Source organism: Amblyomma mixtum, chromosome 2, assembly GCF_055824585.1.
Source record: "Amblyomma mixtum isolate Tamu chromosome 2, ASM5582458v1, whole genome shotgun sequence".
In the NCBI taxonomy this organism is placed as follows: Eukaryota; Metazoa; Arthropoda; class Arachnida; order Ixodida; family Ixodidae; genus Amblyomma; species Amblyomma mixtum.
This window is the reverse complement of record NC_143013.1, coordinates 109486721-109511296: the sequence shown is the minus strand read 5'-3', so window position 1 is coordinate 109511296 and position 24576 is coordinate 109486721. Positions and strand designations below refer to the sequence as shown.

Here is a 24576-nt window from a genome sequence, read left to right as displayed (position 1 = left end):
CATTTAAGCACTAAACAAGTAATTTGCTTAACCTCAAATTTATGACCGCCTTCTAGTCATCAAATTGAGAAGTGCTTTGTGGACTTATTTATTTATTTATTGAATACTGCGGACATGCTGTATGTCCAAGCAGGAGAGGGAAATACATACAGCAGGGAAAAGCAAAACAGGTGCGATAGTACCGAACGATATAAATACAACAAAACAAGCAACGCAAAAGTACAATTGAAAAACGCGGTTACAGCACAGCTACTAAACCAGCAGTGAAAATCAAGAATGATTGCAAAACAACGGAGAGTTCTCTGGTAATGCATTCCATTGAGAAACTGTTCTCGGAAAAAAAGAAAACTTGGAGGCATTTGTGCGTGCAAAAATAGGTTTCAGGCTAAGGGCATGCTTATGGCGCGAGGCTCGTGTGGAATCATTAACGATGTAATTTTCAGGTCGGATACCAAGTCGAGAAAAGTATAATGAATGAAGGAAGTTCAGACGGACTTTCTTCCTTCTATCTGCCAGTGGTTCTAAGTCTGCGAGTTTCAACATGGCGGAAGGAGAGTCTAGGCGCCTGTAACGGTTGCAAATGAATCATGCCGCAAGACGTTGCATTCTTTCTAGTTTTTGGATGTCATCTACCGTGTAGGGGTCCCATATAATGCAGGCATATTCGAGACTGGGCCTTACAATAGATTTATATGCCTTCAGTCTTAGGGCACTAGGGCAACCGCTCATCCGAAGCTTCAGAAATCCTAGCCTTTTGCGGGTGGAGGAGCATATATTTTCGTTGTGTTTCGTCCATTTGAGCCGTGACGTTATTGTGACACCTAGATACTTATATTCTTTTACAGCTCTGATTGCAATGTTATTGATGTTGTATGAAAAATTATGTTGGTGGTCTTTTTACAGATGCAGAGAGAAACTGTTTTGTCAAAGTTAATAAACATTTCCCATTCATTACACCATTTAGCTAAATATTGTAGATTTGCGTTCAAAGTAAGCTGGTCAGACACAGATTTGATAGACTTAAATATAATACAATCGTCCGCAAACAACTTTACGGACACAGAGGGATCGAGAGCTTCTGGGAGATCGTTTATATAGATATTGAATAGTACTGGACCCAGAACCGATCCCTGAGTCACACCTGAGTAAACCTCTAAGAATCGAGAGGTGGCTCCATCGATGTCGACAAACTGCTTTCGCTTTGATAAGTATGATGTGACCCAATTTATTATTTGATCCGGAATGCCTATTAATTTCATTTTTGTTATTAGTTTATGGTGAGGTACTCTATCGAAAGCTTTAGAATAATCTAAAAAAATCATGTCGACCTGGCCACCGCAATCAAGTACTTTAGCAAGTTCATCTACAGTGACCACTAGCTGTGTTGTAGTTGAGAATCCTCGACGGAAGCCATGTTGCGCTTTGGTCATTCTTCCCGTGTGGTCTAAATAATTGTTGAGGTATTTGGAGAGTACGTGTTCTAGCACTTTGCAGGAGGTGGAAATCAATGAAATAGGACGGTAATTACCAACTTGCAGTCGGCTGCCGCTTTTAAAAACCGGAACCACGCGAGAAATTTTCCATTCATCTGGTACTGTATCCGACTCAAGAGACTTATTAAATATTATTATCAAAAACTTGGCTAGTATTTCAGCGTACATTTTAAGAAAGGTAGTGGGAATATTACCGGGGCCGGGGGATTTCTTGGGGTCTAGCCGCAGGAGTAGTTCTACTATTCCTTCTCTGCTTATAGTAACACTTCTTTCGAGACTGTTCAGACAACGATCGTTTAACGGAGTGTTAGATTTAGTGAAAACGCTTTGGAAATAAGTATTAAAAGCATCAGCTATCTCCTTTTTATCTGTAATGGTAGAATCATTGACGGTAATCTTGTCAAGTTTTCTACTTCCTTTGTTTGAGAGAAACTGCCAAAATTTACTGGGATTTTCAGTCACGAAACGACCAAGCGTCTCACCAAAGTAGCGCTGTCTTGATTCTTGTAACTGTGAAGCAAGGGTAGCTTTTAGACTGCTAATGATAGAAATGGCAGTGCTTTTCTGTCTCCGATATCGTTTCAGCTTACGTTTAACGTGAATTATATCTCTGGTTATCCAGGGGCTTCTCCTATCTACCTTCTTTTTTCTATCTGTCAAAAATTTATGCAGACAGAAGTGGCAGAGAGTCCTAAACCTTACCCAAAGTGCATTAGCATCACCACTATCGAATGATTGCAATGAATCTTCTAAATAGGAAACAATGCTAGAATGATCCGCTAAAGCAAAATTTTTTACCGTTACGATCTTAGAAGCAATCTTCAGGGATTGGCGTGGTAGTGAGCAATAAAAAAATACCAATTTATGGTCCGAGATTCCATCATGCACTTTGGTAGTACAATTTGTTATGCTATTTGGACAGAGGATTAGATCTAACACTGAAGCTGATGATTCAGTTACACGAGTGGGGGCTAGAACCACCTGCTTAAGATTATAAGCTAACAGCATGTCCAGGAGACTGTCTGCACTTGGTACTTCATGTGTGCCAGCAGTCAGCGATTCCCAGTCAACATGTGGAAGATTAAAATCACCTGCTATTATCATGTTATCTCTTCGGTATCTACCTGGCTGATCGTAAAGTTTTAACATAAAGTCATGGTGAACTCCGGGCGCCCGGTAGACACTAACGATAACAATAGGATAACCACAAAAGTCAATGTGGCACAGCACACTTTCATGGTCACTGTCAATGGGAGGCAGAGCATGAGATGATAATCCATATTTAACCAGAATCGCAACTCCGCCTCCCCTCGATAAGCGATCCCTACGGTAAGCAGTGTAAGAAGGTGGGAAAATGCAACTGTCAAGCACATGAGGCTGCAGCCAAGTTTCAAAGATAACCACTACATGGGGATCGTAAGAAAGTAAAGCATGCTCAAGAAGTTCCTGCTTATTGCACACACTCCCTGCATTTAAACAAATAAGGCGAAAATCTTTCTGCTCAGTCAACCCGTTATCAAGGCGTCATGGCTCTTCCGGCTGCTTCGTGCTACGCAACAGCACCCTGCAGTTCTTTTCATTGTCCCACGCGTAAAGATCATCGTTTATCAGCAGTTTGTCATGAACAAGCTTTGCTTTATCGTTAGGGCGACGATCGTCTTCAAAGGACTGCCACAATTTCTTTCTTTTCTGCTGTGTGACGTATGAGTAATCGTGCGACACCGACATCCCAGAATCTTTGAGCTTGGAGCAGTTTTGAAATGTTGCATGCTTTTCGTTGTAGTTAAACACGCGAAAAATTACTGGACGAGGCCTATCCATATGGGGTTTGCCAATTCGGTGGATCCGTTCAACTGTGCTCACCGAGACGCCTAGTTTATCTTGACATACTTTCTGGAGGACTTTTTCTTCTAAATCAGCTCTCGTTTCTTTTGGGCTTTCTTTTACACCAAACACCACAACGTTGTTCCGGCGAGCGCGGTCCTCGTAATCCACCACCTTCTTGCCTTGCGTTTCCAAGGCTTTTTGCAGATGCTTTACCGATTCCTCAAGTTGCCGTATCCTTCCTTCGCTAGCTTCGCATAATTCCAGAACCTCGTCTAGTTTTGTTAGCTTTGAGTTTATCTCAGAAAGGGTTGCATCGCGACTCTCGTTGCTTGCCTTCATTTCCTGCAATTCTTCCAAGATTAAGTTAATGTTTCCTTCTGTCCGGGACCTGGATTAGGCTCAACGTCCCCACACACAAGAATCAAGAGAGCTGACCAGCAATCAACAATCATGCAAAGACACTTCTGAGGGCACGGCAGGACCACAAGTGCGTAATGGCTGGTATGAAAGCTACAATATGGATTGTAGAAACTAACCTGCACAACCAGCCAGGCGAATTTAGCCATGCTGCTCTGAAGAATGCTGCCGTGCCCTCTGAAGTTCACAGGACGGTCCGGTGGTTTTAAAGCGTTGTCTGGTGACGTCGCTGTCTCAGAAGCCCGGTGATGCCATCTGATGATAGCAGCTTGAATTGCGTGTCGGTCATCTTGAAAAATCGCTGACTTAAGGCCCAAGCATCCGTTGTCGCACGGCGCATGCCCAGCCAGACCAGGCTTGGTGGGTCCAGGCGGTGGCCCGGCGAGGCAAAGAACCTGCACAACCAGCCAGGCGAATTTAGCCATGCTGCTCTGAAGAATGCTGCCGTGCCCTCAGCTAATATAAGGCCACCTGGCCTGGTTTAGTGCCTAGGTCACTGGCCATAAAGTGGAGAAGCTGTAGTTGGCAGTTTTTATTTCATCCGCAGCTACGTTGGAATCTGAAATGTTTTTTCCACTCGCTGTACTTTTGCATTTACTCATCTTCTTTTCGTGCCTTATACGTACACTGCAGTATTTTTCATTTTCGTTATGCCTTACTGTTTCCTTTAATCCTATAATTTGTATTATATTTTTGTATTGTCTGTTCTTTTCTTTACTCTGCCGTGCTTAATTATATTTCCATGTTATACCTAGCATATTTGTTGTTCCTTTACTTGTTATTGAAGTTCCTTATACATGTTTTTTTTACACTGCCCCCACCCCCCCCATCCTCCCTATGTAATATCCTCGAAGGAGGGCCTTTGGGGGATGTTGAATAATTAATTCAATGATAACAACAACTCGTTTCCAGAAACTTATTCCTAGAGCAGGGGAATAATGCTATGAAAAATCCCCAGACAGGCTGTTTTATGACCAATATAGCCTTACACTCTAACAAGAAGAGAGGAAAACCTAGCTAATGCTAGCCACGGAGAAGACCTCGTATAAAAATGCGAAAGCTGCGGTTCCACATGCGCAACACATGGCGAAATACTGAGTGACTTCATCAGCACATTTTAGTACCCGGGTTCGAACCCGGCCGAGGTGGCCGCGTTTCGATGGAGGCACAAAGCAAAAAGGACCCATATGCTGTGCGATGTCAGTGCACCCTAAAGGTCCCCAGATGGTCTAAATTATTCCGGAGCCTTCCACGAGGGCACTTTTCTCTCTCCCTCTCTTCATTTCTTCCTTGACGTCGAGGTTAAGGTGTCCACCGTGAAGTGAGACAGTTACTACGCCCGTTCTGTTCCTCAAAATCAATCTTTATTTTTAGTGACTTTCATCTTCTGGCTTGCAGTCACTCGCTAGCCAGCACCAACCAAGAAAGTTGTCACCGTACGTACGTTCATCATACGTAAGATCTTGTGTCTTAAGTTGCCTAGCAACCTAAGTTACAACCCGAGCTTGTCCGAGTTACTCCGGTAAGCTCAGGTGCTAACTCTCCGAAGCTCGGGAAAGTTCGAAGTAGCGCCGCGCCAGCTCAGCGAGAAGTTGCTTGAGAACAACATGGGTCGCACAATCCCTACCAGTGGCTGTGATAGAAACATAATCATCAGCCTGACTATGCCCACTGTAAGACAAAGACCTCCCCGTAAACTTCTTAAAGGGACACTGAGGAGAAATTGAAGTTGACTTGCATCGACAGAATACCAGCTCCTGATTACAAAAACGCCATTCATACTGACAACAAAGCTCCTGTAACATAGAAAAGAGCAAGAACCAAAATACAGGTATCGCCGCCACAGGCCAAACTCGCAAGTACAAGCTTCATGGCGTCATAAACAAAACAGTGTTGCTAGAACCAATAGTTCTAGCAACACTAGGACAGGAGAAGCTACAAATCACTGAGGCGCAGCAAATGCATGCGCAAATCTCCTTGACGTCGCCAGATGGCGCCACGTACCCGATAGCTACGCGCGCTCCTGCAGCGCCGGGACCAATCAGCGCTTGCTCTCAGCGGTATGGGGGCTCCCGGTATTCCGCTAACGGTAACAAGGTACACGGTATGCTAAAGGCGTCTATTTGCGAGAACTTCGTTGACGACTTCGAGAACGGGATCCATTGTAACGCTGGCAAAACGCCGGTGCAAATGTAAACGAAGTGACGGCCGCAATAGCCGATAGATAACTTCAACGTGCGGCCGGCGGTAGCTTTCTTTTCGGCTGCTGCTGGGCCGCACTGCTGGCCGCCAGAAATCACGGAGTCTGCGTGACGTCATGTGAGTGCCATGTTTCACGTCACTTAGTTCTGTGTCGTCATAGCAGAATCCCAAGTTTGAAAAAGAGCGGCGGGAAAAACTATTTCAACTTCGAATGCAAATTTCTTAGAAATAAATGCATCTTTCGCTGCCGGCCAAGTGGCAACAAAGCCATGAAATGCCGAACTATCGGATTTTGCTATAAAAAAATATTAATAGAGCTCTCCTCAGTGTCCCTTTAACTCTTTAACCGCCAATTTATTTTCCGAAAAACGTACCAAAATCGCCAATTTTTTTAAGTGACCATAATTTTCTCCATGCAATTCTGTTTCTCAAATTATATTGCTTCGACGGTTTCTGGTTAAAATGAACACAAAAAGTTTAAAAAGAAAAACAGTTTACGAGGGTAGCTTTCCCATAGTGCGTGCCGTAGTTATGGGTAGAACGAATTGAAATACCGCGTATTTATTTCATATTATACGCAGTGACACAAAAGAAAGTGCATAGGCATTGGGTCGTCCTAAATGGAAGGCCTCGCTCAGTCTTGAGATCACGGGCCACAACTTCCAAAGCCTGGGGTGCGGGTGGGTCGTTCATCCACGGTTTTCGTATCGGTTAAATGGAGGCAGCGAATCAACGCGTTGAAGCAGTTCCTCCTCATGGCTTTTCTGAACACTGGTGTCTGCAAAACTTCTTTTGTAGATCAGTACATTTCCACTCGAAGTTTACCAACAATACCCTGCAATATTGTCACAGCAAGGAAGACCATGATCTCATCGCGGTCTGCCGGTTTCCACGCAGAGCTCCGAGCAGCAAAGTTCTCTACCGCGTAGCGGTTTGTCCGTGTGACGATTACGTAAATGATGTCCCAGTCAAAAAATTGGTGGTGGCTTAGCTTGGTTAAGCCTGGTAATTGCGAAGCAATACGTGGGTTCTGCTATTGTACCGCTTGTGGTGATACTTTGGTTAAGCTTATGCTAGTATAGCTATGGTGATACTCTTGGCTGTGCTACCGTTTGCTTGCGTTCCAACGCTCTGAACTTGTAGTACTGGTAGTAGATGCACATTCCATACTGCCGGCCAAACTCGCAACTTCCTCCCTTGCTTCTGCCGTTGTTTCTGCTGCCGAAGACGTTGAGCATCTTTTTCGCCTGGTTGCATTTTGAGCACGTCGCTTGGAAAGCCGTTCTTCTCGTTCTTCTTCTGTCTCTGCGGCTCGCTGTTGCTTCCTCTTTGCATTCTGCCTAAGTGTCTTGCTTGCTTGAGGCGGCATCTCTCAACCCTCACGAGAGGCCGAACCAGAGTCGGTGCCTACCGCCTCGCACTGCGACGGCTCGAGCCGGGCCCCCGTTTTTACACAGATGGTGTGACGTCACTCCTAGCGCGGCGCCCCTGGTGAGAGGAGCGGGAGTTAGGCCGCCGCTGCGTGCCTACCGCCTCGAATCGCGACGGCGTCATATGGGGCCCCGTTTTTACACAGAGGGCGTGACGTCACTCTGACCGCGGCGCCCCTGGTGAGAGGAGAGGGAGTTAGGCAGCCGCTCCGTGCCTACCGCCTCGCATCGCGACGGCGTGAGATGGGGCCCCGTTTTTACACAGATGGTATGACGGATGGATGGATGGATGGATGGATGGATGGATGGATGGATGGATGGATGGATAGGAGCGTCCCCTTTGAAACGGGGTGGTGGCAATTGCCACCGTGCTCAGCTTTTCTTTAGTATTTTTTGGTTTACGGTGTCACTCCGAACGCGGCGCCCCTGGTGAGAGGAGCGGGAGTTAGGCCGCCGCTCCGTGCCTACCGCCTCGCATCGCGACGGCGTGAGATGGGGCCCCGTTTTTACACAGATGGTGTGACGTCCCACCAGACGTCATGCTAAATTCCACAGCGAGAACTTCACCGCAGCTGACAATCAACAACATCTTTCGTACATGCACCATTTTCCAGTGGAACGCTCGCGGGCTACGCTCTAAACTCTCAGATTTCCGACAGCTCGTGCGAGCGTACCGCTTCCCCTTCATAGTCATCTGTGAATCACGCGTCGAGGAAACTTTCCGACTCCAAGGATACTATTTCCATCATTCACAACGACCAGATAACGTCAGCAGATTGCTGATAGGCTTTCGCAAGGATATCCCGGCCTCGCCGGTTGATGTCCCGCCTCACAGCGACAATGAATACGTGTGCGCTGTCACAGTTATTGCCGGACAACAGTACACTCTGATTAGAGTATATCTTGAGCCAGGCACGCCATTTGATGCTTTGAGACTTGAAAATTTGATATCAAAGACGCCCTCTCCGCATATTATTTGCGGAGACTTCAATGCTCATAATGAAATTTGGGGCAGCTCACATACATGTGCCCGAGGTGCCAAGCTTGCAAAACTTCTCTCCAAGCATTCAGTTCAGCCATTAAATGACGGCAGCATCACCTACCTCCGAGGCCCGACGACTACCAGCAGCATCGACGTGACATTTGTCACAAGTTCATTCGCCCACAACTTTGGCTGGTGCACTGATTTGGAGACACGCGGAAGCGACCATTACCCAATCCTCATATCGGCTTTCCATGCGCTGAGGAACCCAAAGAAATTCTTTATAAAATCTACAGACTGGGACGCATACAAGGACGCTGTAAGCAAAGGAGTTACTGCGGCAACTCGAAATGAAGAATTAGCATCGACAATGGCGTATTGCCTGAGAGCGAGTACACAAATTACAGCTAAAAATGATAACCTACCTTCAAATGATGACACATTCCAAAGGCTTTGCGCTATACGCAGGCGAGCTGAAAGGAAAGCTCTGCGCACAAAAAGCCTCGATGACCTACGTGCATGCCGACGGGCACAACGTCACATTCGACGCTACATGGATAAACTGAGTCGGCAAAAGTGGCGTGACTTTTGTTCTACGCTGGATGTGCGCCAACCAGTAACCAACATTTGGCGGATAGTTAGAGGTATGCGCACGCCACTTCAACAACTCCACCCCTTCGCTGCTCTCTCCCTTCACGAACAAAAATCTATAAAAGAAGTCTCAGAAGAATACTGCAGGCTACTGTCGACAGGGTCAGGGCATTCGACACTCTCCGCAGATGGTCAAACAGGCATCCCAAAGGCGGCAGTGCCAGCGTTAGACCTGCCTTTCACAATGGAAGAACTATCCACAGCTATCGCGGAGACAAACAGACACACGTCTCCGGGTCATGATGAGGTGACCTATGACGCCATTGCTAAGCTACCCCACACCTCCCGTCTTCGACTCCTGGAGTATTACAATTCTTCCTGGATGGCTGGTGAGGTCCCCACGGAATGGAAGCTGGCAAAAATTGTGCCCGTTTTGAAGCCCTGTAAGCAGCCAACAAGCTACGCATCATTCCGGCCCATTGCCCTACTGAGCTGCGTAGGTAAGCTCATGGAGCGCATGATCTCCAAGCGCATAATTTGGTTCCTAGAAAGCCGAAATGAGTTCCCCCAAGAAATGAACGGGTTCCGTGAAAACAGGTCGGCGACTGAGAATATCATCGCCCTCGTCTCATCACTTGAGGAGTACCTTCATGCTGGGTACATCCCGACAGCCGTTTTCCTAGACATCAAGGCCGCCTTTGACTCTGTCTTTCACCATGCAATTCTCGCAGCCTTTGGCAGTCTTGGCCTTGGAGGAAGGCTATACAAGTGGATTGGGCATTATTTAAAAGAACGGCAAATTTTTATGACCACTCCAGACGGCCCAACACGCTTTCACGCAGTGGAGAGGGGCGTACCACAGGGAGCGGTGCTCAGCCCTCTCTTGTTCTATATTGTCCTTATTCACATAACAAGAAACCTTCCGCGAATGGTCCGTAAAACAATTTATGCTGATGATATCTGCATCTGGACCGCATCACGTTCGCGCTATATTACCCAGCAACGTCTTCAGAGAGCGCTATTGCACGTTTCGATGTACCTGGCTTCCAGAGGTCTTCGTCTATCGCCAGAAAAGAGTGTTGCAATGGCGTTTACAAGAAAAACGATGACCCGATATCCGCTGCTCCTAGGCGGACGATCGCTGCCATATGTACGATCTCAGCGATTCCTGGGTGTTGTAATCGACTACAATCTGTCATGGTCACCTCAGATAAAAAAACTCCGCCAGAGGATTACTGCAGCATCACAAGTGTTCAGGTTCATGGCGGGAACAAGGTGGGGTAGCAACTGCCGATCAATGCTTCTGCTTGAAAAAGCCTACGTTGAAGGAACCTTGCGCTACTGTCTACCAGTGCTTCAAAGATTATCTACATCAAGCAATAAGACTCTCAATGCCGCACGGAACAACTGCCTGCGAATATGTCTTGGCCTCCCAAAAGGTTCCTCTGCGTCAGGAACAGCAGCGGAGGCAGGATGTCTCCCACTAGAGGTGATTGCCGCCCAGGAAACTATGCGTACCCATCTCCGCCATGTCCTGCAAGGGAAGAAGCACTTCCTACACCGCGTCCATCTAACTCACAGCAACTCTAGCTTTGGCCAGGCAGTACAGCTCCTGCCCCTTCCTACTATTAATCAGCCACAGAAGCTACTACCTCTGGCCTTTCCTCCATGGACACTCTCTCCTCTAAAGGTGAAGAAGTCTGTTCCAGGTGTGAATGAAAAGAGCCGCATGCCACAGGCAGCGCTTCTGCAAACTACTCTCGCCTACTTAACGGAGGAATATACGCAGCACATCCATATCTTCACCGATGGTTCAACTACTAAAGAAACCTCTTCTTGTGGCCTTTATGTGCCCTCAACAGACCATGCCCTTACCGGCTGCAGCGGAGGACATCCTCTACGACAGCTGAGCTTCACGGCATTAAGGAAGCTGTTTCTTACATCCTGCGCCGAACCGCCGGCCGTTGGGTTATCTTCACCGATTCAAAAGCATCTCTGCAGATTTTGGCCAACCTGCTGAAGAAAACGAATCACCAGCCAGTTTCCCTCGACATCGGGTATATACATCATTTAGCTATTGCCGCAGGCCACTGCATAACATTTCAGTGGGTACCTGCTCACTGTGGCATTCTGGCTAATGAAAACGCAGATGAAGCGGCCCGTAAGGGCCATCAACATCGGAGATACATTCGAACTTTTTTCACGAAATCGGATGCGTCCCAAATGGCTAAAAGTTTTGCTTGCGAAGAAACGTATCGGCTTTGGAGTTTGCCGACACATCAGTACCAATTTCTTCACTCAAGCCACCCACATCTTAGATCAAGACTCTCATCCAGAATTCCTCGACATCTGGAAACACTTTATCACCGACTTCGTCTGAATTCTGCATATACAAACCGCTTGCGATACCGTTTTGGACAAACGAACAGTCCGCATTGTGACAATTGTGCCTCGATAGAAACTGTGGAACATATCCTACTTGTGTGCCCTGCGTATGCTAACGAGCGTGCGTACTATGAACATTGCATGCAGAAGCTCTGCCCAGTGCCCCTAACAATGGACAAAGTTTTAGGTCCCTTAGCCTGCTTCAGGCAACAGAGACTTGCAATGCACTTTCTTTTTACATATTTAATAGACATTGGACATCTTGATAAGCTCTAAATTCACTTGCACGTTACCTTCACGCATTCTTCATGCAGTGAACTTCGTCAGCCCATTTGTCGGACTATGCGCTCCATCATTCCATAGGTTACATCAATACTCGCCATTGCATCCTTAGTACCCATTTCATGGCCGCATTTTATCTTCGTTTTTTTTCTTCTTTTACCTCTTCCGCGCTGCTCTCCTTCTGTCTTTTTCTCCCAAATCCCCCTTCCTACGCAGAGTAGCATGCCAGCGATTTTTAAACGCCGGCTAAATTCTCTGCATTTCATTAAAGAGTCTCTCTCTCTCTCTCATGCTAAAGGTCAACCGTGCCTACCACCGCCTCGCGTTTTGACGGGCTGAGGTGGTAGCTAAAGTAGTATTGCTTCGCAATAAAAATACCCAAAATCAGCGGAGAATGTTGTGCTCGTCAGTGGGCTGCCGCAAGATCCCAGGCACTGAATAAAAATGAAACCGTGGAGGCGCGAGCGGTGGGTTTTTCGTGCTCACACACTGCCACACACGTGCAGCGACTCAACCTCGTCGTCGTCGCGACTTTCGTCATCTGAAGCCGACTCCAGCACGTACAAAGTCCGAGTCACTTTCATAAACAAATTCCATGTTCTAAGAAATGCTGCCGTCACAACTGCTTGAAGAAGCAGCTCTTTTTCTCGGGACACTGCCACCACCGGCATTCCTCATAGATGACGCCATGGTGAAACGGCTCTTATGAGTCTTCAATTAGGCGCCCAAGGCGCAAAATGCGTTTTTCATGGTCGACTGCCGCCCTCTAGATTTTGAAATCGCAACCAATCCGACTGACGGCCGTAACTCGTCTTTTGGGGTGGCAGCACCAGAATATCGGGCCGGACGAGTGTGACTCGTCATTAGCGGTTTTGGTACGTTCTCCCATGGCGAGTACAGCTCGGGGTTTTCGGTTAAAGGGTTAAACTCATTTTACAACCTAATCTTCTGCCGCCACCTGCTACGCTTCACTTCCCCTGGAATACTCCGTTTCCCTTAAGGACTAACGGTTATCTTGCCTTCGCATTACATACCCTGCCCAAGCCCATTTCTTCCTATTGATTTCGACTACGATGTCATTAACTCTTGTTTGATGCCTGACGCACTCTGGCCTCTTCCTATATCTTAATGCTACACCTATCATTTTCCTTTCCATAGCTCGTTAGGTTGAACCCTTTTCGTTAGCCTCTATGTTTCTACCCTATAAGTGAGCACGGGTAAAATACAGCTCTTATACACTTTTCTCTGGAGTGATATTGGTAAAGTGCCAATCATGATCTGAGAGAACCTGCCATGTGCGCTCCTCCTCATTCTTATTCTTATAGTTATTTCACTTTCTTGATCCAGATCTGCGGTCACTACTTGCCCTAAGTAGACGTATTCCTTTACTACTTCCAGTACTTCGATACCAATTTTAAACTGCTGTTTCCTTCTGAGACTGTGTTATGGCATTACTTTGGTTTTCTCCATATTAATTTTTAGACCCACAGTACTGCTCTGTCTGTCTAAGTCGTGGATCATGTTTTGCATTTCATCTCCTGGGTGACTTAGAAAGGCAATACAGCGAATCATTGATTATCAAGGTATTCTCCATTTACTCTTATGCCTAGCTGTTTCTAATCCAGGCCCTTAATACTTCCTGTAAACAGGCCGTGAACAGCATTGGCAAGATCGTGTCTCCCTGCCTGACCCCCTTTCTTATTGGAATTTTGTTGCCGACTATATGGAGGACTACGGTATTTGTGCACTCGCTAAAGATACCTTCCAGTATGTTTACCTAAGGCAATTCTACATCGTGGCTCCGCAATGCCTGAATGACAGCTGAAGTCTCTACCGAGTTAAATGCCTTCTCGTCATGTGTAAAGGCTATATATAGGCGTTGATTATACTCTGTACATTTCTCTATCACCTGACTGATAGTGGGAATATGGCCTATTTTCGTGTGCACTTTACGAAACCTACCTGATCTTTGGTTGTTTAAAGTCGAAGGCTGTCCTGACTCCAATAGCGATTTCCCTACTAAATACCTTCTAGGCAACAGAGATTTAAGTCAATTGGTGTGTAATTTTGACGTCTCCGTTCTTATGGATTAATATGCTAGCTGTTTGCCGAGCTTCTGCTACGCTCGAGGTCATAAGGCATTGCGTGCACAGGGTGGCCAGACTTTCTACGACAATCTTCCCTTCGCTGTTCAAGAGATCTGCGGTTACCTGATCCTTACCAGCTGCTTTCCCCCTTTCATAGGTCCTAATCTTTCTACTTCCTCTTTCTCGACTGCCGGGATGTCCCAGGGCTGTGCACTACTGCTCCTCTCATTAACGTCCGTATTACATTTTACTGTAGAGATTTGTGTGGAAGTCTTTGGCTACCGTAACAACCTTACCCATTTTGCCTATGCCTAGTTTCCTCTTGCCTGCTTTTCGGGTGTCTCCGTTCTTTAGAGCATGCTCGATTCTCTCAATATTAAACAGCCAGCGCAGTGGTTATAGAGCCAGGGTACAGAGCCGGAATGCCCGGGTTGGAGCGCGGTCGCTGCGGCCGCGTTTTGATGGAGCTGAAATGCAAAGGCACTTGTGTGCTGTGCAATGCCAGTGCACGTGAAAGATCCCCAGTTGGTCGAAAGTGCTCGGAGCGCTCCAATGCGGGACCACTCTCTTTCCTTCTTCCATTCCCACGTTCCTCGCTTCCCTTACGGTGAGGTTTGCGTGTCCACTGAAATGTGAGACAATTATTGCGTCATTTCAGTTTCTCAAAAACCATTTTTTTGGTGCTGTGGCGCATTTTTTAGTCACTGTACTGTTTTGGGGACTCGCCGCCATCATGAATGTTAGTATAGAATGAACAAATCTGCATATATGGGCATGAACCGACTAAAGATATCACGCCATATACTTACGGCCGAGCTTAAGTTCCGCGTCCAATTGAAGAACGAGCACCTGCTTTCCGCCGTCTGGTCGGCTTAACTACGTTAAACTCCAACCACTTTTTCGTTCGAGGAATTTAATAAGCAACCCTTGCAATTATCGGGGTCTTATTTTATGAAAAAAGAAAGTTACGCACTGAGTTCTGGTATTGCCGCTCGCTGTGTGAATGCATATGCGATCGTTAAATCACCTCAGTGCGGACACTGCACAAGCGCGCGCTCATTGAAAACATTTCTACCAAGTCTCACGAGTAAAGATGAGACAAAATTTTCTTTTTTTTAGAATTTATTTGGTGTCACGTTCGAAAAGAGCCTGGGCTATGACGAACGCCGTAGTGGAGGGCTCCGGGAATTTCAGCCACCTGGGGTTCTTTAACGTGCACTGACATCGCACAGTACACGGGCCTCTAGCATTACGCCTTGATCGAAATACTACCACCGCCACTGGGATCGAATTCGCGTCTTTCGGGTTAGCAGTCGAGCACCATAGCCACTGAGCCAGCGCGGCGTGAAGGCACGCATTTTCAGTAGTGTTCCTTCGATCATACGTCCAAATTAGTTGCCAAACCACAGGCTTCAGATATATACATCTAATCAATTTCTCGAGTAGTCTTGTAGGTGTAAGCGGTGCAGGGTAGTTAACGCGTAAAAATCAGACAGATATGGAGTTTAATTATAGAAGAAACATTTAGGTTCAACAAGGGGAAGCTTTGGGCCAGTTGGTCTGACATGTTGGAGAGGAGGAATAACCGCGAACTTGACAGGACTGAAGAGCGAAAAGAGGACAGGACGAGCGATACCGCTCGTCCTGTCCTCTTCTCGCTTTTCAGTCCTGTCAAGTTCGCGGTTATTCCTCCTCTCCAAAAACATTTAGGTGTTGCGGCCAACTATCAAGTGGTAGGCTGTCCAGGTTGCTGGAATTCCTTCCGTCTTTAGCTCTTTCAGATGTTATCAGATTATTGTTGTGTTTGTTTTAGTTTCAGACGAATTGAGCATTACTTACATCTTAAAACAGCTCCAAGCCTGGGCTCGTCCCCGCCAATGCGCAAGGAGTTAATTGCTCGCTGTGCGCAAGTAGAATCACACTACACGAGCTGAGAAATCGCAGCGAAATGCGCTAAAACCACAGTAATGCTTGAAGAAACTGGATTCGTAAACACAAAAGGGATGACACAAGCTTGCTAGCACAAGTTTTTGAATAGCTGAGTAGCGTCCCTGAGTGGCTGCTGAGTTACAAGAGGCAAATACACGCGTAATAAATTACTTTGCGTTGCCGCTAGATTAATTAAAGACATTTTCTGTGACCCGTGATGTTGAAATATTAAGATGCCATCACGTATGTTGTAATAATTTACGATTATTGTGATGAATACGATTTGGCCGTCTAAATTCATGTCCGCAGTCGTCGCGTTTCAGTGGAAACGAAAAGCAAAGGTGCCTGTTTGTTGCGTATTATGTGTTCAAAAGTCGAAAGCAGGGTAAACCAATATTGTCTTCCCCAATGGCACTTCTCTTTTTGGGAGGTGAAGTCACAATTGATCTGTGACGATCTTTGAAGGAACGACCACTTCAACAGCGCGTTTCTATGAGGCTTCAATTGTTCATTCGCGAGCTGTAAGTCAAAACTGAGCCATCGCGGAGCGCCCCCAGGTATGCCAGCTCGCAGCCTGAACAGCCCAAGCCAGGGCCCAGCGCTGTACTAGGAGAACAGGCTGATGCAAATGAGCTCAGTGGCAGGGGTAACAATGTTCACTAAGAAAGCCGGAGTAGTGGTGCCTACGGCTGTTTATTGCGCTTGAAAGCGTACGAGCGCGGACTTTTGTTACTGCTCTTCAATCACTGAAAACTTCCATTTAAATTGTTCTCTTTTACTGTGGATCATGGCCAGACGTGGGCGTCTCAATTTCGTTACACGTTGCATTGTGAGTAATGTTAACTAAACTCGGTTACAACCCAAGCAACACAAGTAATCGGCCCAATATTGCAAATGGATGGTCTCTCTCTGGTCTCTTATAGGCCCAGCCTTTGCCAATACGTGTCCAGTATTGTGCCGATTACTTATGCTGCTTGTTAACTAATGTATCTAAATGCTCTCCCATTTTCCGTGAACTTAGAACTGTTTAGAGATTCTAACACTGGCGTTCTTTCATTTCTGAGACACTTCAAGGGGCAGGCAAGAAAGAAAGAATTTTATTGCTTATATTGTTATTGAAAAAGGGGCCAGAAAACTGTGAAAAACGTTCCGTGAAAGTTTCAGAGAAACCAGAGAAGGCATAAAAAACGCCTGTGTTGCGAGTAGAGGTTTCTCTGCGCTTTTTTTTCAGCCACCGTCTCCTTGGAGTCAAATTAGAGATCGAAGGATTCTAAAAGGCGGCTAAAACGTAGCTCACACTACGTCTAGGTAATGGTATAATCACCCTGTGTCTGAGTTGAATGTTGAGGTGTATAGATAAATTCGTCCTGTGCCATGTCTGATGGAATCGGCCATGTCTGATGGAAGAGCTCTCTGTAGGGCCACGCGTGGCGAGGAACATTACGTGGACAACCTTATTCTAAGGACTTTCATACCTGTTACATAAACCTGGATTTTGTGACACAGGTTCCGCAGTCAACGAAACTCATATTGCAGCGTCTGCGGCAGCAGCCGCTGGCCGGCTGCTCTCCGCGGGCCTCATGCGCCGAAAGGAAGAAGCTGAAGTTCCGCTCCAGCTCGGTGCATGAAGCTTGAGTACACCACCACCATCATCATCATCATCATCATCATCATCATCGGTGCTCTTGGCTGGCGCTCGGTTTGCGTCCCCGTAGAGCCCTTGTGTTCTGTTGTGAAGTCTTGTGTTGTGTTTCAATCGGCCACGAGACACTGGTGGAGGTGCGGATTCGACATCCCATGCCCCGGACCTCCTCTCGCAGCGGCTCATCGAGGCCCGATCGGCTCCCGCTCGTGTCTACACCCTGTTGTGCTCTTGCCCACATTCCACTGGCCTCTCTGGAAACCACCGCCGTGGGCCCGCCGTCACGCACAGCAAGCCCAGACTCTCACCGGACATGTCGTGGCTTGAAGCATGAATCATGGTTTACGAATTGGAAAAACAGCGCAATCAAAGACGAGACACAAGAGAAGGACAAAACACAGGCGCTGCATCATCATCCCGGCTTGCCGGCGCAGGCCCTTCCTTCTCCTCCTCACTGTCGGCTCGAGACTCGTACAACGCTTCGCCGGCCGCCTTTTCCAGTGTGCAAGCCTTCAACGGCCGATCCCTATCGACACTTCGTCTAATTTGAACGATGGCCAGTGCCGCGACCTGATTGGAGGGTTTGAACGGCTGGCTGCCGCAACGGTCACCGGCGGCTATAAAAACGGAGCCGCGCTGAGTCCGAGCAGCAGACGGGCAGCAGAAGAGCCATCACGCTGGAGGTACGCTTGACCGGGGCCGCCCTACTTCTTTGCGCTAGCCCGTGGTGCTCTCGGACCTTGTATTATGTAAAAGCCCTTGTAGTACATATTGTACATAAACGTCCTTTCTCTCACCGTCGCCTCGACCGTTTCTTGGCTCAGCTCTGCGCAACAGAGGCAGCAGGGTGAGATGCTTCAGTCACAACCGTGGTGACCAGGCTCGGAGGCCCAGTCCTAATAGTGGTGGCTGCGGTGGGATGCCCCAAAATCCTAATAGTGGTGGCAGCGGGGGCATGCTCAAACCCAACAACCCGTATATCGCAGCCGCCACCTCCAGGGCCTCGCCACGGAGTTTTGTCTCCTTCGCCTGGCACCATGCACCGAACGTCCCGTTGACGTCCTTTCCAATGCTCAACCAGTTTCAAGTCACCTGACACCAACAGCCCCGTGTGCCACCTAGTTACCATGGTGATGCTTTGGAGGATACCGACGACTGGCTTGACCAGTTCGAACGGGTGGCTCAGTTCAACCAATGGAGCCCTATACAGACGCTTCGTAACGCGTGCTTCTCGCTTGAAGACAGCGCGAGGACTTTATACGAGAACCTGGAGGCTAGGCTTCAACGCCAGGATAACTTCTGCCAGCAGGTGCGTAATACAGCTGCCAGAGACAGCCGTGGTCGTGCCCACCGCCTCCTGGACGCTCGCATCCAACAACCCAATAAGAGTGCCGTCATGTTCGCCGGAGGCGTGACCCGTCTTTGTAGCTGATGCCGCTCTGTCTTTGGCGCCGAAAGGAAGAAGGTGAAGTTCCGTTTCAGCTCGATGCTCTTGGCTGGCGTTTCGGCTTGCGTCCCCGTAGAAGCCTTGTGTTCCGCTGTGTAGTCTTGTGTTCCAAACGGCTACGTGGCATTATCATCACGATACCGGCTTCACGTCAAGAGCTTCCGGCAGGTGCTCTTGGACGATATCCCTCTAACCTCAGAAACAGTTCGGCAGTATTTAGAGGGGAACACTGTTGCATTCGGCAGTCGGTTATATCCTGGAATAGCTCACACTGATACTCAGGCCAGAAGAGTACACAAGTAATTGAACTCGTGTGCAGTACTGCACTCACAGTTGGCATGTATGACTGACTTAAGGCCAGAATCTTTACCGAGACTTGACTTGCAATTTCCCAGTTTTAGGATGTCCAGCCAGGGCAGGGTGTGCTGGGCCGGAGTCCCGTTGTCCTCGGTGGTGTCGAGAATAGTCTTAGCAGATCAGACGGTGCGGAGGTTGAAACGATACCTTGCTGTAGATCTCACGACCTTGTCGATGTAGCCTCCAGCCTCCAGCCTCGGCCGTCGGACACTCGGCCATGTTGTCTGGTGTTTCTCCAAAGATCTTCTAGACTGGCTTCGTTACTTGTAGGTGCAAAGCTTCAGTTCTCTCAGACAGAACGGTTATCTCTGCAGCAGCGAGTCTATGCTCCCGTCGCAGCTCTCTGATCTGACGCTTTGGCCAGCTTGACGTCAAAATGAGTGCAGAGGCTGTGGCGCCGACGTATGAGTTGTTCCATCCCTACAGCAAGGGGCGGAAGCTGCAAGCATCACAGGTCTTCTGCCGGGATGATGAACCATAGGGTCCGCCTACTGCTGTGTGGAACTCTGAGAAAGTGGAGACGAACAGCCGTGGCAGGAAACGAAATCTTGAAATGACACGCGAAAAAGAAGTGCTGCATGAGAAGCGCAACCGCACGCGGCTACGCAGTGATGATATTGATGGTGACTTCGCCGTCACGGATAGAGAGAGAAAAAGAGCTTTATTGCGACTTTGAGCATCGAGGATACCAGTGGCAGGGTTGCGAAGCCGAAGAGGCTCGAGAGCGTTCTTTCGATAGCTATTCCCCTCGAGCTATCTCGAAGGGCGACCTTGCGAAGTATTCGCATATTAAGGAGGCATCTGCCTTTTATCGACTTGAGAAAAAAATTAAGTATGTTGTCTGGGAACAATGCCCTTTGTTGGGAAAGGAGGCCTTACGGAGTCAGTAAGAGATATCCGCAAATGCTGCATTATGAGTTCCACTGGGGTCGCATATAGTCGGACACTATTACGTTTAACCAAGTAAAGAAAATGTGTGTGGTAACAAGGCCATGGCGAACTTAATTATCTGTGCAAATATTGTCGCGATAGAGAAGGTGACGAAGTGGGCAGTGGCGCGGCACGGAGGCCTCGCGCTACGCCCGCCGCCTTTAAATCATGCCTTCACCATCTGTCATGTCGTTCTCTCTTAGCGTCATGGCGTTCTCTCTTCATCGGCTTGCCGTGACGTAAGAGGATATGTAAAGTAGTTTCATTTATCTGGTGTTGAGCCTCCACTACCCTATGAAAGGTTGTTGAAATATCTCTATTCCTCTCCAAAGTAATACAACTTGCTATAGTAAGAATAAAGTGACAAAAATATTTGCAATTGGGAATGAAACTATGTTGTTAATCAAAATTATTTTTACTCCGTTTTTATTTCAGAGTCTGGCTGATGTGGACGCGGAAATTCAAATCGGATGCGCGTATACGTGCTTCAACAAAGAGAATCGTCAAGAGTACAACTACCTCCGAGTGGGCACTCCTTGTATGGTAACGGTGCTTTTATGTTTCCTTTAAAAGTGCTGGTGAAAACACTGCCTGCTGTTTATATCCTAAGCAGGAAAAATGACCGTGAAGAGTAAGATTCCAATACTCGAGAAAATTGTTAAAAAAGGGTTAATGAGCCCAAGAAAGCAATGTGTAGAGAACTTGGTGACTCGTACTTTTCGCTACTGCTCTTTGCTAAAAAGCAAACATAGTTTTCTTCAACAAGGACTTATAGCGTGGCAAAGGCGAAACAGATTCCTAGTACCTTAGGGTATCCTCCAAAGGACCAGTGGCGACAGCAAGTGCACTGCACGCTCGGTTCTGTGCTCTGCTGTGCACAGACTGCACAGATTATAAAAAGTCACACTGCCAGAACTCATGACACAGCAGTATTCCTCCTCCTCTAGCATGCGTGTGGTTTGCTTGCTAGACGATAGGGGTAGCGACGATCTCTGCCCGACAGAAAACCGGTTCATGTAAACGCGGTAGGGTCGGGTTGGTCAGCCCGACATCTGGCGCTCCCCGACCCGACCCGAAACGTCGGGCTCCAAGTATACGAGGCTATAGTGGTTTGAGCACATGCCTCGTGTGCGGGAGGTGCGGGGTTCGAGCCGCCGGGTACCCACCGGTGATACTATGAGTACAAGCCTTCCCCTAGTCTGATGCTCGGCTTATTTAGGGTGAAATGGCTGTGAAATGGGTCTTTGACTACACCTTGAGTAGAAGAAAAATACCTTGTGCCGTAGCTTTAGCCCCAGATGCTGTTGCGCCATAAAAAATCATAACCATCAGAATGCACTACTTGGCTTTTGTTGTAATAAAGATCAGATGAAAAACGGCTTTACTGACGATACAAGCGGTGAGTCGAAAGTTATCTACCTGAAGATTACCGTGATATACAGTTACTGCCAAATTTCTCCTTCATTCTCGTTGATAGAGGCTACCTGGTTAGGTTTCAACACTTAAACAAGCAAGCTGAGTGCGTAGATTGGAGTGACACGACCGCTTCTCGGCATGATGACATGACGTAGCTCTTTTTCGAGACATGACCATCTTTGCCGTCGACGCCAGTGACGGCAAAGGTGCACCCACGTGACGCATAAAGCACGAATAGTTCCCCTGGTTGCCGATTATCCTGATTGACAGGTGACGGGCTTCCACTGAGTCTGGTCACCTGAGCTCCACTTCAACAACCAGTGCGCTCGTTTTACAAAAACAGGGTCGTGTTGACGCCTTCCAACCCGACTTCACGTCCAGCACACCCAATTCACAGAGGAGAGATGCCGCCTTCCCGTACACTGGAGACGGGCCCTCCACGTGCGGCCTCCCCCACCAATATGTCCAAAGAGGATCATAATGGCAGGCGCCTGGCGCGGGCGGAAGCCTTGGACGGCCATTTTGGGAGCAAACCAAGAGTCTTCTACATGGACGCCTCGGGCCCGGACTCAGGGGATGGTACGCGTTCGCGGTTGTCCACGTGGAGAAAAACAGTACACGCCCTTACTTTCAAGGCCCATTCAGCAATTCACGCAGAACAGATTACCATCGCCCTGGCAGCCTCCGACTCCTCCTCCAAATACATAATCAACGACTCGCGAGGGGCTTGTCGGAACGTCGAGAAAGGGTGGGCTACTCCCCTGGTTTATCGCATCTACCAGAATTGTAGCCGAGACTCGGATCCCACGCATCGATCTCTCGTTTGGACTCCAGGTCACCAAGGCCTCCACGGAAATGAGGCAGCCGAAGCCGCCGCCCGCGCGCTCTCTCTCCGGACATTTCCCAAGGGATCCGACGCCGACCACGGCAACAGCTTGCCTGGTGCAGGGCGCATGATGTGGAGGCGGTGGTCGTAACAACTTCATTTCAAAGCAAAACATAAAAGAAGGTCCCCAAGGGTGAGCTTCTATTTGTCCAAAAGTTCACGTGTGAGGGATTCACGGAGAGCTTTGTCAACTAGCTCTGTTTGGGCAGCTTGTTGAGAAACTTGCAGAGGAGCCTCCCATGAGGAGGGGGATAGGGTTGGTATGAGGGGAACTACCATGGGTTGGGGACATTCCCAAATTCATGACATGGAAACCTGCTGGAACTTCGTGCTTAGCTGCTCCTATGCAGAAGCAGGATAAATCGAATTGGAAAAGAAGCGTTGCAAAATCACTGGGCTTTGACGGCTAGAGGTCCTACATTATGGTATTCATTCAAATACAGGCGAAATTCGAGTGTTGAAGTACAAGAAAACATTCCCTCGAATAGAAACTAACTTTAAGAAAGGCGTCTCTGCTAGAAAAAACAAGCATGCATATACTATCGCCTGCCCCGATGCTAGCACCGCAACGCTTATGCCGGACGTTGCATGGTTACGTACAAAGAAGGGCACGAAAAAGAACACGACAAAAGGTCGAAAGATAGATCTAAAATATAGGGCAAGAATGCTGCCTCCATTAAATAAACATTCAGAGCTAAAGGTTAGAAATAAAAATTAAGAAAATTATGGAAATGAAGTAGAGAACCTTGCTAGTAGAAAGTAGTGCATGGCACGTGGTGAAACATTGTAGGCGTGGCTATCTAAAATTGTTCCATAAACTGTTTGAAGAGCAGTGTTGTGACAATTTACGTCGTAATCATCTTCTGCATCGGCTAGCTCTAGGTTCATTGTCAGTCTCCCCTTCTCACCAGATATCCTCCTCAGCTGCGTTTACCACGTTAAATAGTGCTGCATATTCGAAATGGTAGTGTGACAATTTCAGCGAGGATATCGCCCCGTGTATCGCTGTTCGTTTAACTACCTGACTCTGTCATTATCGCTCGATATGGCCGATAAGGGTCACCTTGTTCTCTGTTTCGGTTTACTGCTTGGGATAGTTCCGGCTTGCCAATATCAAGATTAGTTAGACTCGGGGTTGGAACGTTGGCTATTCAGTCTTCATTGGATGGCTGAGAGGATTTCGTGCATTGTGGGGTGATTCGTGAAGAGGTTGTGTCAAAGCCTCATTTTTGAATGGAAGCTGCACCCAGAGTTGATGAGTTTGATACTCAGAAAAAAGAAACGAGTTTAGAAACCTTCACACGTTTTAGAGCGCCCATCACCCAGTGCACATATCTTTTACGGCTCAGGTGCACCTGAACAGCAGGTTTAGGGGCGCTAGGTGACACCACTGACCTGAAAGGCTCTCTTATGAAGCCTTTAGTCGAGAAATTTTTCGGAGGTAAATAGAATTTGCCCCCGATTTTCTTACGAGAAATGTCACAAAAATATATCCGTATCCCCGCCCGTCCTCTAAACGCGCTCTAAAAGGGCCGTCCACAGGTCCATCCTTCTACAACCTGTGGTGCTCTGGATGGCCATACATCTGCGCAAGTAGTCCGAAGGCGACGATGCCTGCGGAAATGAAAAGTGCAGCTTGGAAACTGGCTATAAGGAATTTAGTATGGTCGTTCTTTTCTAATTTTCCATAAGGCCGTGAGATAACAGCGGCGTAGGGGACGAGCTGTAGGTGAACAGTTGATAACGGGAGATCATGAAAGAAATGGCAATTTTAAAATATATTCTCCAAGTTTTGAATAAACAACCAGTATGCTAGGTTTGTGTATCTGAGACGGCCAAGCGCTAATGATGTGTTCTTCCGTGTACCCTTTACAGCACGCTTTGCCCAATGGTACTTACGTGCAGAAGACTTGCCAGAAGAATGGAACTGCCATTCTTTGCCGAGATAAAGTAGAAGCTTGATTTGGCAATCTTCATTCTGCCTCGTGTATGTGAAAATGCCTGTTCGAAATAAAAAGCTCTTTCGTTTGACACTTCTTCTCTCTGAATATTTAGCTTTTTGGTGGGGCAGTTACGAGGAAAGAAAGGAGCACATGTCATGCACACGAAATATTTATTCGATGCAATATTCAGTACTAGTCCCATAATGCGGCATGCACATTATTAAGTAGGCACGGGGAAAGAAGTTTTTATTACTGAAAACCTACCTGTGATGATTTTAGATCTGACCTAACGCGCTATTTTCAGCTGCTAACAAAAAGTTACTGCACGTA

General features: G+C 47.5%; 1 protein-coding gene across 3 annotated transcripts in view; it reads left to right on the top strand.

Moving 5' to 3' along the window:
- The window catches only part of LOC149360536 (uncharacterized), an 80765-nt gene extending 56494 nt beyond the window's left edge, over positions 1 to 24271 (top strand). For all 3 annotated transcript variants that reach the window (XM_089569308.1, XM_089569306.1, XM_089569307.1), the window contains 2 exons: positions 20437 to 20544; positions 24179 to 24271. In XM_089569308.1, the coding sequence (XP_089425434.1) occupies positions 20437 to 20544; positions 24179 to 24265 (195 nt within the window). In that variant the 3' untranslated portion in view covers positions 24266 to 24271. The remainder of the gene's footprint in view (positions 1 to 20436; positions 20545 to 24178) is intronic.
- The last annotated feature ends 305 nt before the right edge of the window (positions 24272 to 24576 follow it).